The sequence below is a fragment of the Oncorhynchus clarkii genome, chromosome 7 (genome assembly GCF_045791955.1).
Source record: "Oncorhynchus clarkii lewisi isolate Uvic-CL-2024 chromosome 7, UVic_Ocla_1.0, whole genome shotgun sequence".
NCBI lineage: Eukaryota > Metazoa > Chordata > Actinopteri > Salmoniformes > Salmonidae > Oncorhynchus > Oncorhynchus clarkii.
The window spans coordinates 12,378,411-12,390,721 of NC_092153.1; the positions used below are offsets into that span (position 1 = coordinate 12,378,411).

Below are 12,311 nucleotides of genomic sequence, written 5' to 3' on the forward strand. Positions count from 1 at the left end.
TGTTAATACTATGGAGGGAGAACTATCATATTAATAACATGTTAATACTATGGAGGGAGAACTATCATATTAATAACATGTTAATACTATGGAGGGAGAACTATCATATCCTGTACATGTTAATACTATGGAGGGAGAACTATCATATCCTCTACATGTTAATACTATGGAGGGAGAACTATCATATCCTCTACATGTTAATACTATTGAGGGAGAACTATCATATCCTCTACATGTTAATACTATGGAGGAAAACGTAAGTAAGATAGGTGCTGTATGTGCCACCTTTTCCCCACAAAAGGGCTTTATTACTCATTAGTTTCATCAGCTGTCCAGGTGGCTGGCCTCGAACGATCCCACAGGTGAAGAAGCCGGATGTGGAGGTCCTGGGCTGGCATGGTTACATGTGGTCTGCAGTTGTGAAGCCGGTTGGACTTACTTTCAAATTCTTTAAAATGACATAGGAAGCGGCTTATGGTAGAGAAATTAACATTCAATTATCTGGCAACAGCTCTTGTGGACATTCCTGCAGTCAGCATGCCAATTGCATGCTTCCTCAAAACCATCTATGGCATTGTGTTGTGTGACACAACTGCACATTTTAGAGTGCCCTTTTATTGTCCCCAGTACAAGGTGCACCTGTGTAATGATCATGCTGTTTAATCAGCTTCTTGATATGCCACACCTGTCAGGTGGATGGATTATCTTGGCAAAGGAGAAATGCTCACTAACAGGGATGGAAACAAATTTGTGTACAAAATTTGAGAGAAATACACTTTTTTGTGCATAACTAACATTTCTGGGATCTTTTATTTAAGCTCATGAAACATGGGACCAACATTTTACATGTTGCATTTATATTATTGTTCAGTAGAGATAAACAAGGAGACAACCACTAATTCCTGCCCAGAGTCTGCTGATGCCTATGAGCTGACATGTTCCATGACATATTAAACACATGAATACATAGGCAACACAACACATCTTCTCTCCCTCTCTTCTCTCTCTCTCTCTCGCTCCCTCTTCATCTTCTCTCCCTCTCTTCTCTCTCTCTCTCTCGCTCCCTCTTCATCTTCTCTCCCTCTCTTCTCTCTCTCTCTCTCGCTCCCTCTTCATCTTCTCTCCCTCTCTTCTCTCTCTCTCTCTCGCTCCCTCTTCATCTTCTCTCCCTCTCTTCTCTCTCTCTCTCTCGCTCCCTCTTCATCTTCTCTCCCTCTCTTCTCTCTCTCTCTCTCGCTCCCTCTTCATCTTCTCTCCCTCTCTTCTCTCTCTCTCTCTCGCTCCCTCTTCATCTTCTCTCCCTCTCTTCTCTCTCGCTCCCTCTTCATCTTCTCTCCCTCTCTTCTCTCTCTCTCTCTCGCTCCCTCTTCATCTTCTCTCCCTCTCTTCTCTCTCTCTCTCTCGCTCCCTCTTCATCTTCTCTCCCTCTCTTCTCTCTCTCTCTCTCGCTCCCTCTTCATCTTCTCTCCCTCTCTTCTCTCTCTCTCTCTCGCTCCCTCTTCATCTTCTCTCCCTCTCTTCTCTCTCTCTCTCTCGCTCCCTCTTCATCTTCTCTCCCTCTCTTCTCTCTCTCTCTCTCGCTCCCTCTTCATCTTCTCTCCCTCTCTTCTCTCTCTCTCTCTCGCTCCCTCTTCATCTTCTCTCCCTCTCTTCTCTCTCTCTCTCTCGCTCCCTCTTCATCTTCTCTCCCTCTCTTCTCTCTCTCTCTCTCGCTCCCTCTTCATCTTCTCTCCCTCTCTTCTCTCTCTCTCTCTCGCTCCCTCTTCATCTTCTCTCCCTCTCTTCTCTCTCTCTCTCTCGCTCCCTCTTCATCTTCTCTCCCTCTCTTCTCTCTCTCTCTCTCGCTCCCTCTCTTCTCTCTCTCTCTCTCGCTCCCTCTTCATCTTCTCTCCCTCTCTTCTCTCTCTCTCTCTCGCTCCCTCTTCATCTTCTCTCCCTCTCTTCTCTCTCTCTCTCTCGCTCCCTCTCTTCTCTCTCTCTCTCTCGCTCCCTCTTCATCTTCTCTCCCTCTCTTCTCTCTCTCTCTCTCGCTCCCTCTTCATCTTCTCTCCCTCTCTTCTCTCTCTCTCTCTCGCTCCCTCTTCATCTTCTCTCCCTCTCTTCTCTCTCTCTCTCGCTCCCTCTTCATCTTCTCTCCCTCTCTTCTCTCTCTCTCTCTCGCTCCCTCTTCATCTTCTCTCCCTCTCTTCTCTCTCTCTCGCTCCCTCTTCATCTTCTCTCCCTCTCTTCTCTCTCTCTCTCTCGCTCCCTCTTCATCTTCTCTCCCTCTCTTCTCTCTCTCTCTCTCGCTCCCTCTTCATCTTCTCTCCCTCTCTTCTCTCTCTCTCTCTCGCTCCCTCTTCATCTTCTCTCACTCTCTCTCTCTCTCTCTTCATCATCTCTCGCTCTCTCTCTTCCTCTTCTCTCCCTCTCCTCTCTCTCGCTCCCTCTTCGTCTTTTCTCTCTCTCTCTCTTTCTTCCTCTACTCTTGCTCTCTCTTCTCTTCACCTTCTCTCTCTCTCTCTCTCTCTCTCTCTCTCTCTCTCTCTCACTACCTCTTTGTCTTCTCTCTTGTTCTCGCTCTCCATCTTCTCTCGCTCTCTCTCTCTTTTCGTCCTCTTCTCTCCCTCTCTTCTCTCGCTCTCTCTTCCTCCTCTCTTGTTCTCTCTTCTCTTCCTCTTCTCTCCCTCTCTTCTCTCGCTCGCTCTCTCTATTCTCTTCCTCTTCTCTCCCTCTCTCTCTCTCTGTCTCTCTCTCTCTCTCTCTCACTTTTCCTTTCTATACCAGAGCATCTGTTTTCTGACATAGACCTTATTGTGTGTGTGTGTGCACGTGTGTGTTGGATCCAGAGGCAGAAACAGGACCGGATGACTAGATGAAAGGTTTGCGGAGTTGAAAGGAAGAGCATGGTGTCATCCTCACTAAAGGACAACCAGACAGGACACACAACAGCAAGGATGCTACTCTATACCTCTCCATGTTAACAGTTTATGGCAGCTGAAGAGATACAGACAACTGTAGAACTGAACACCATTTTTCATATCGATTTTTTGGTTTAAACCACAACGGCCAAAATTATTTCGAAAAGATAACTTATACAAAAATAAATTTTGCCAAAAATGAAAATTGCTCTTTTAAGACTTTTAACACCCCATCTAAAGAGGTCTCTAGTTTTCACTAGTCCTTCACACAGTGTTTATTCTGTCCTGTATTCTGCCATTCTCCAGTCCTCCTCCTCTCGCCCTCTTTCCTTTCTTTAACTTACTTGTTTACCCACAATTCCCCTGGGTAATTAGCAGTGTGATAATGAACCGTGTTGGAGACACAAACACACACAAACCCACACATACACATTTGCCACACGACACACATACACATACACACACTTACCACACATACACACAACACATGACACACACACACACTCAACACACAAACACGACACAACACACACATACACACCACATACACACATACAAACCACACGCACACACCACATACACACATACACACCACGCACACACTGACACACACTCCCTGCATGACAGAGAAAACAATAAGCTCTATCCTCACTGGGACCAGGTGGTCATGTGGGATCAATACTGGATCACTCTCTGCACCCTTCTAACCCCTGGTCTGACCTCTGCACCCTTCTAACCCCTGGTCTGACCTCAGCACCCTTCTAACCCCTGGTCTAACCTCTGCACCCTTCTAACCCCTGGTCTGACCTCTGCACCCTTCTAACCCCTGGTCTGACCTCTACACCCTTCTAACCCCTGGTCTGACCTCAGCACCCTTCTAACCCCTAGTCTGACCTCTGCACCCTTCTAACCCCTGGTCTGACCTCTACACCCTTCTAACCCCTGGTCTGACCTCAGCACCCTTCTAACCCCTAGTCTGCACCCTTCTAACCCCTGGTCTGACCTCAGCACCCTTCTAACCCCTAGTCTGACCTCTGCACCCTTCTAACCCCTGGTCTGACCTCTGCACCCTTCTAACCCCTGGTCTGACCTCTGCACCCTTCTAACCCCTGGTCTGACCTCTGCACTCTTCTAACCCCTGGTCTGACCTCAGCACCCTTCTAACCCCTGGTCTGACCTCAGCACCCTTCTAACCCCTGGTCTGACCTCAGCACCCTTCTAACCCCTGGTCTGACCTCTGCACCCTTCTAACCCCTGGTCTAACCTCAGCTGTATAGAGCACAGCATGACAACTGTCCCTAAGTCAGTTTCTAATATTATAAAATACACTGCTCAAAAAAATAAAGGGAACACTTAAACAACGCAATGTAACTCCAAGTCAATCACACTTCTGTGAAATCAAACTGTCCACTTAGGAAGCAACACTGATTGACAATACATTTCACATGCTGTTGTGCAAATGGAATAGACAACAGGTAGAAATTATAGGCAATTAGCAAGACACCCCCAATAAAGGAGTGGTTCTGCAGGTGATAACCACAGACCACTTCTCAGTTCCTATGCTTCCTGGCTGATGTTTTGGTCACTTTTGAATGCTGGTGGTGCTTTCACTCTAGTGGTAGCATGAGACGGAGTCTACAACCCACACAAGTGGCTCAGGTAGTGCAGCTCATCCAGGATGGCACATCAATGTGAGCTGTGGCAAGAAGGTTTGCTGTGTCTGTCAGCGTAGTGTCCAGAGCATGGAGGCGCTACCAGGAGACAGACCAGTACATCAGGAGACGTGGAGGAGGCTGTAGGAGGGCAACAACCCAGCAGGACCGTTTGGCATTTGCCAGAGAACACCAAGATTGGCAAATTCGCCACTGGCGCCCTGTGCTCTTCACAGATGAAAGCAGGTTCACACTGAGCAAATGTGACAGACGTGACAGTCTGGAGACGCCGTGGAGAACGTTCTGCTGCCTGCAACATCCTCCAGCATGACCGGTTTGGCGATGGGTCAGTCATGGTGTGGGGTGGCATTTCCATGTGCTCGCCAGAGGTAGCCTGACTGCCATTAGGTACCGAGATGAGATCCTCAGACCCCTTGTGAGACCATATGCTGGTGCGGTTGGCCCTGGGTTCCTCCTAATGCAAGACAATGCTAGACCTCATGTGGCTGGAGTGTGTCAGCAGCTCCTGCAAGAGGAAGGCATTGATGCTATGGACTGGCCTGCCCGTTCCCCAGACCTGAATCCAATTGAGCACATCTGGGACATCATGTCTCGCTCCATCCACCAACGCCACGTTGCACCACAGACTGTGGTGCAACGTTGGCGGATGCTTTAGTCCAGGTCTGGGAGGAGATCCCTCAGGAGACCATCCGCCACCTCATCAGGAGCATGCCCAGGCGTTGTAGGGAGGTCATACAGGCATGTGGAGGCCACACACACTACTGAGCCTCATTTTGACTTGTTTTAAGGACATTACATCAAAGTTGGATCAGCCTGTAGTGTGGTTTTCCACTTTAATTTTGAGTGTGACTCCAAATCCAGACCTCCATGGGTTGATAAATTTGATTTCCATTGATAATTTTTGCGTGATTTTGTTGTCAGCACATTCAACTATGTAAAGAAAAAAGTATTTAATAAGAATATTTCATTCATTCAGATCTAGGATGTGTTATTTTAGTGTTCCCTTTATTTTTTTGAGCAGTGTATTAAGGTCCAGCATGTGTGTGTGTACAGATGTAGGATCTTCATTTGATCACCCTGTTGCAGGAGAAGTTTCTTGCAGTGCAGGACATTTAAAAAGTATTGTATATGCAAGGTTTAATAAGGCTTCTGAAGTTTGTAATTTCCACTTTGAAATGTCAGACTTGATTTTCCCTTGCGGAAAATGTATCAACCCCTACAAAAATGTCCATGAATTATAATCCACATAATACCTCACATTTGTTTGAACATGTTTAACTATACTTGTTGGGACCAGAAGTCCCCAGAAGAATAGTAAACAAACAAACATTTGACCAACTAGGGACATTTTGTTGGTCCCCACAAGGTCAAATGCTATTTCTATGGGGTTTAGAGTTAAGGTTACAATTAGTGTTAGGGTTAGAATTATGTTTAGGGTTAGGAGCTAGGGTTCGTTTTAGGGTTATGGTTAGGAGCTAGGGTTAGGTTTTGGGGTTAAGGTTAGTGTTAGGTTTAGGGGTTAGGTAAAATAGGATTTTGAATGGGACTGAATTGTGTGTCCCCACAAGGTTAGTTATACAAGACTGTGTGTGTGTGTGTTTGTGTGTTTCCCCCCAGGAAACATCCTCCTACCTTGGTGATTTATCTCTCTCTTCTCTCCTCCTACATCCTCCTTTCTTTCTTTCTTTCCTTCCCCTCTTTCTTTCTCTCCGTTAATCTCCACTGCCTCCTCTTCTCTCTCTCTAACAGCCTGTGTTTTATAACATTGTTCAGTATGCAGGTCCATCTCAATTGTCTAAAATGGCTTCCTCTCCTTGTCACCTCACCTTAAAGGCTCAGTGCGGTCAAACGTGTGATTTCCTGTGTTTTATGTATATTTCCACACTATGAGGTTGGAATAATACTGTGAAATTATGAAAATTATGATAATGTCCTTTTAGTGAAAGAGCTGTTTAAAAATGTATATTTTGGTGGGATGGAGTTTTGGTGGTATTACCAGGCGATTAATTAATTAATAGACCAATTAGAAAGAGGGTTCCTAACGTCTCTGCCAATAACAGCTAGTTTTCAGTTTTCCCCTCCCCACTCAAACCCCTCCCAAACATTCATAGCAACATTTTTGCTTGAGAAAATCGCTCTTTGCTAAGAAGCTATTTTTGTTTATTTTTTACTATTTTAATTGAAAACAATCACAGTAAGGTACTTAATTGTTACCCAGAAATTATTTGATGTTGAGATAAAAATAAAATAAAAGTCTGCATTGGGCCTTTAAATCCTAAATGATCTGAAATCACAAGATAAGTAAGAGCAACATGGTGGACACCTGTCCAATTCTTTCACATCAGAACAGATGAAAGAGAGGAGAGAAGACAAGTAGAGGAAGCAACTTTAGACTTTTGAGACACAGCCTGAATGTGCTAAATGGACAGAGTTGAAAGACACAGGGGAAAAGTGCAGTGAACCATAATGAGAACCATAAAAAGAGCAAAGGAAAATGGAAATACGTTGCCAACCACAAACACAATCAATCACACCTAGCCATCACATCAAACCACTGCCCCGGCCTCCTCCTCTTCTCCTCCCATCTTCTCTGTTCCGTCGTTTCCATGGTAACTGGGGACAAAGGCCCACACAGGTGAGCGAGTGTCTCTTTTCTTGTGGTGGTGACTGACAAGCACACCTGATTGGAATTTCAATGTTTTCCCAGCCCGTCTGTCTCTCTGAGGCTCTGGAAGCTAGGGATGGTTAATTACAGTACAAATCAGTCATTTAGAAGACTGACTGCCCATCCAGCCACAGCGCCAAACACCACCCCCACTAGCGTTTCTTCTCCACAATGAGTCTGGATTTGCTTTCCTCCCTGACATCTTGTAGAATGCAAACACATTCTAAACGTTCTGATTGGTTCCAGAAACCAATGGGTTGGGCTAGAGCGAGCCATCACGAACCATGAATTACGTCATTGGCTTTGATACTCTGATTGGTTAGAGACGATCCAATCGCTGATGAATTTGTTTTGTACAACACCCCTCATTTTGAAGTGAGCACAAACATCTTCTAGGATGGCTGAACAACTTCTAGGATTCAGGCTGAATGTATGTAGAGATCGATAGAGCAGCGGAATTCAATTCAGGGTGAGTCATTTAGCAGGTTGAATGTTGGTAAATCATCGCCAATGGAAGTTAAATAAACGTCATGGAAACAGTTGATTGAAACTATTATAAAAATCTTGGATGGATGTTGGGCTGGTATCTAATGGAATATTAAGTGGTAGCAATTTGTCCATTGTTGTATGTTTGATACTGATTCTGTGTGTGTGCCTGCGTGTGTTTCTGTGTCTCCTGTAGGAGCTGTTTACAGCAGAGTGTAAGTTTAAGGAGTCTGTGTTTGAGAACTACTATGTGATCTACTCGTCGATGCTGTACAGACAGAATGAGTCTGGGAGGGCCTGGTTCTTAGGCCTGAACAAGGAAGGACAGCCCATGAAGGGCAACCGAGTGAAAAAGACCAAACCAGCCGCTCACTTCCTGCCCAAACCTATAGAAGGTAAGGGGGTTGTCACACACACATGGATGCACACACACACACACACACACACACACACACACACACACACACACACACACACTCACACGCTCTAACACTCTGATCTCTCCTGTTCTCTGTAGTTGCGATGTACAAGGAGCCGTCGTTGCACGACGTCAGGGAGACATTGCCTAAAGTTGCCGGAGTCCCGCCCAGCAAAAGCTCAACCAGCGAACCAGTGGCCATGAACGGGGGTAAACCAATCAACAAACCCGACCCGAAGGAGACTGCAACATAACCCTGCCCCCTCCTCTCCCCCCACACGACAGAGACTTGAGACTCTGCCCACTGCACTCAAACTCTCACCTTGATTGGTCAATTATGGGCTAAGTCCCACCTCTTCTCTCTTTCTCTCGCTCATTCTCTCTCTCTTTCTCTTTTTGGCTGATTCGGTGCAGTGGTGTTCGAGATGAGGAAATGGACCACTCCATTTGGGGGATTGGGGAGGGGAGGTGGAAGGGAGAAGAGGAGGGGAGAAGAAGAAGCAGGAAGGTGTTGACAAGGAGGAGGAGGAAGGGGAGGAGGAGGAGGGGAATTGGCTGATCTTATCAGCTAGATAAACTACAAACTTGGACAGCGGAATGCCCTACCTACGCGATACGGAATGCCTTTTTCAAATCCTTACAATTATTTTTCTGTGACAATCTGTGAGAATGATGACAGAGCGTTTTTTTCCCTCTTCCTTTTTGCCAGGTAGCCTTGCCTGCTGATGGCTACCCATAAGCCCCTTCTCTCACTCTGACGCACTATAGCAACAGAGTCAATCCATATTGACCACAGTCTGTTTGTTCGTCTGTTTACCAATTTCTTTGTTTGTTTATAATTCTATACCCAAAATGCACCAGCGACCGTCTGGATAGATTATTGTAATGACACAAAACAGAATTGTCATCTATTTTTCAAATGATTGTCTCTCTCTCTCTCTCTCTCTCTGTCTTTCTTAGCTTCTCTCTCTCGCTCCCTCTCTCATTCTTTCTTAGTTTCTTTCTCTCTCTGTCTCTCTCACTCTCTCATTCTTTTTTAGCTTCTCTCTATCTCTACCTCCACATCTCTATTCTATTTCTTACTATCACTATTTTCTCTGTGTGTTTGTAGGTTCATTTAGGGATGCAGGAGGGCAATACTCATATTTTGTAAGACATGTATAGAGGGAGAGGACTGGGGCTGGGGATGAGATGTTAATGCTTTGGTAGTATTGAGGAGGTAGCAGATGCAAAGCATGGTAGGTAGAGTGCATGGTAGCAGAGTAGCTAGCATGTCCACAGAAGCTATGAGTTTCTATCCAGAGCCATGGTCAATTCAGGACATTAATTGAAATTCCAATTCAATATTTGAAAAGTGCCAAAAGTTGCACAAGGGTGACCGACATGTAGCATTTTCACTGGCAACATATAGGTAACTGCCCAAAATAATGGAAACGCTTGAGTAAATGAGGGATGCCAAGTATATTGAAAGAATGTGCTTCCACACAGGTGTGGTTCCTGAGTTAATTAAGCAATTAACATTTATAAAAATGCTGGGCAGACCATTATTTTGGCTACCATGGCTATGCCCCCCTAGGATGATAAGGGTCCCCCATCCACAGGGCAGAAGTGGTAACTGAACATTTTGATGAGCATGAAAATGGTGTAAACCACAGGCAATGGCCGCACAGTCACCAGATCTCAACCCAACTGAACACTTATGGGAGATTCTGGAGCGGTGTCTGAGACAGCGTTTTCCATCACCATCAACAAAACACAGGTTAGTGTTTTTTTGTCATGAATCTTGTTCTGGAGGCAGTTCTGCAGAGTGGTCACTAGCTAGCTGGCACAGCCACAAATCATAAAATCAGATTTTAAACCTAACTTTAACCACACTGTTAACCCTAATGCCTAACCCTAACCTTAAATTAACACCAAAAAGCCCATTTTCACTTTGCAGCTGGCCCATCTAAGGGGAAATCGCTCAGTTCTGCCTCTAGGACAAGACTCGTGACAATAAACTTCAACCTGCCAAAAAAAAACACAAAATTATGAAATTTCTTGCAGAAGAATAGTGTTGCATCCCTCCAATAGATTTCCAGACACTTCTAGAATCTATGCCACGGTGCATTGAAGCTGTTCTGGCTCGTGGCACAACGTCCTATTACGACACTATGTTGTCGTTTCCTGTATTTTGACAGCTCCCTGTACATGCACACATAGTGAAGTTGACAGAGTCAAAGAACGTACAAAAATATTGAAAGAACAGTAGAGTCACTACAGAGTCACTACAGGGAACAGTCCTAAACGGACCAGTAAAAGAAGTGATCTTGGAGGTGTAGCTGTTAGCTGGCATTGGTAAGAGGTACGCTGCGGTAGTCCTATATCCGTTGGCTTTCACACTGTGACTACAAACCTCCCATCCCATCTTGGAGTTGTAGCTTTCTCATTTAGAAGCCATTGATACTTTGACTTTAACCAAACTCTGTTACGTGTCATTCATCTAAAGGAAATAAGGGAATGATGTTGGTCTGTTACGTTTTTGTGCTGAAATGTTTACTGTGAGGATCAAGATCTGTCACTTCCTGTATAAGTAGCAGAGGTAGTTCGCTGAGCCTGTAACCGTGCCTGGGACCTGAAGGCTCACGTTAGCTCCAAGAGCTTATAACAACAGTCAGCCACTGTAAAGCCTATGAGCAAAACGGGCCATGAATGCCGAATTTGCCCTGTGGCCCAGGCTGCTCATGGGCCACCGTAAGCTTGCTAGCTGGATGAGATCATAGAGAAACCAATCGAAAAGGTACGCTGTAAAAAAAAAAAGATTCCACTGGGCTGTTTGTGGGAAAGTGTTGAAGCAACATTTGCTGTACTTCTTGTCCAGTGTTTTGTCTGTACCAAGCTGAACAAAAGCTGCTGTTCTTGACCAAGAAATGTAGACCTACAATTTGATGGTGTTGTGTCTTTGAGTTAATGGTGTTTCTGTTCCTGTTGAAACCAGAGTCCTTTAATATGGAGAGTTGGGCCAACTGTAGAGCTGGGCACCACATTGCTGCCTCTTGAGCATTCAATATTGCCCAGTGACACGAACGTGGCTGCCATCGAGCTCTGTGATGTCATAGTTCAGACTGCATTGGCCAAACTCTCTCTAAGGTCTCTGATTGAATCCTGCCATCGGTGAGCTCTATGTGCTGCTGGATTCTGAATCTCTAACTGACTACTTCAAGTAAGACTGGATCAGTTTTTGTCAAATTGAATTGACTTTGACTGTGCAAATGTACAAACCTCTCTCTCTTTCTCTCTCCCTTTCTTTCTTTCTCAACATTCCATCTCATTCTTCCCCTTACCCCTGCCCACCCCTCTCTCTATCTCTCCATCTGTCTCTCTCTCTCAGTCTCTCACCTGTTGCATGGTAAACAAGAAAGGCAGTGGAGATAAGCATGTAGTACTGTAGCCTATGTGTATCAAGTCAAAACAAAAAGAAGAAAAAAAAGAGATCATGTCGGTAAATGTACCGCTAACTTTACATACATATATATGCAAAAGAGTTTGTCTGCACTGTACAGTTTGTGTCTCCATTGTATACACAGATACAACATATTGAATAAAATATTTATATGAAGGAGACATGGTGATGTTATTGACATTACTCTGCATTGTCCCAATCTGTTACATTACCAAGAAAGGAGAATGTTTCCTCACATCAAAACGTGGCATAGGAGCTGGACAAAGGACGAATAGCTGAAGAAATTAGGTAATATCTCCTCTCTATGAGTTGGTAGCTTTTTCATAGCCCCCTTAAAGGGATACTTCAGGATTTTGGCAATCAAGCCCTTTATCTACATCCCCAGAGTCAGATGAACTCGCTGATACCATTTGTATGTATCTGTGAGCAGTTTGAAGGAAGTTGCTAACTAGCATTAACGCAATTGCTAACTAGCATTATCTCTGGCAACTGCTAGCATGCTAGTAGATACCATATACTTCCAGTCATTGCGCTACCGCTAGTTACCATTAGCTTGCAAAACTACCTCTAACTTCCTTCATACTGGATGCAGAGACATAAAAATGGCATCCATGAGTTCATCTGACTGTGTGGAAGTTGATAAAGGGCAACTTGGCCAAAATCCCAAAGTATCCCTTTAAGTCCATCTCATCATCAGCTTCCAACTGGCTCATTTAACTGCTCTCCT

At 44.9% G+C, this 12,311-nt stretch overlaps 1 protein-coding gene across 3 annotated transcripts in view; it reads left to right on the top strand.

Annotated features, from left to right (window-relative positions):
* Positions 1–11,743, top strand: part of LOC139412887 (fibroblast growth factor 14-like) — an 87,629-nt gene extending 75,886 nt beyond the window's left edge. For all 3 annotated transcript variants that reach the window (XM_071159708.1, XM_071159710.1, XM_071159709.1), the window contains exons 4-5: positions 7,921–8,119; positions 8,242–11,743. In XM_071159708.1, the coding sequence (XP_071015809.1) occupies positions 7,921–8,119; positions 8,242–8,396 (354 nt within the window). In that variant the 3' untranslated portion in view covers positions 8,397–11,743. The remainder of the gene's footprint in view (positions 1–7,920; positions 8,120–8,241) is intronic.
* Positions 11,744–12,311: the final 568 nt, after the last annotated feature.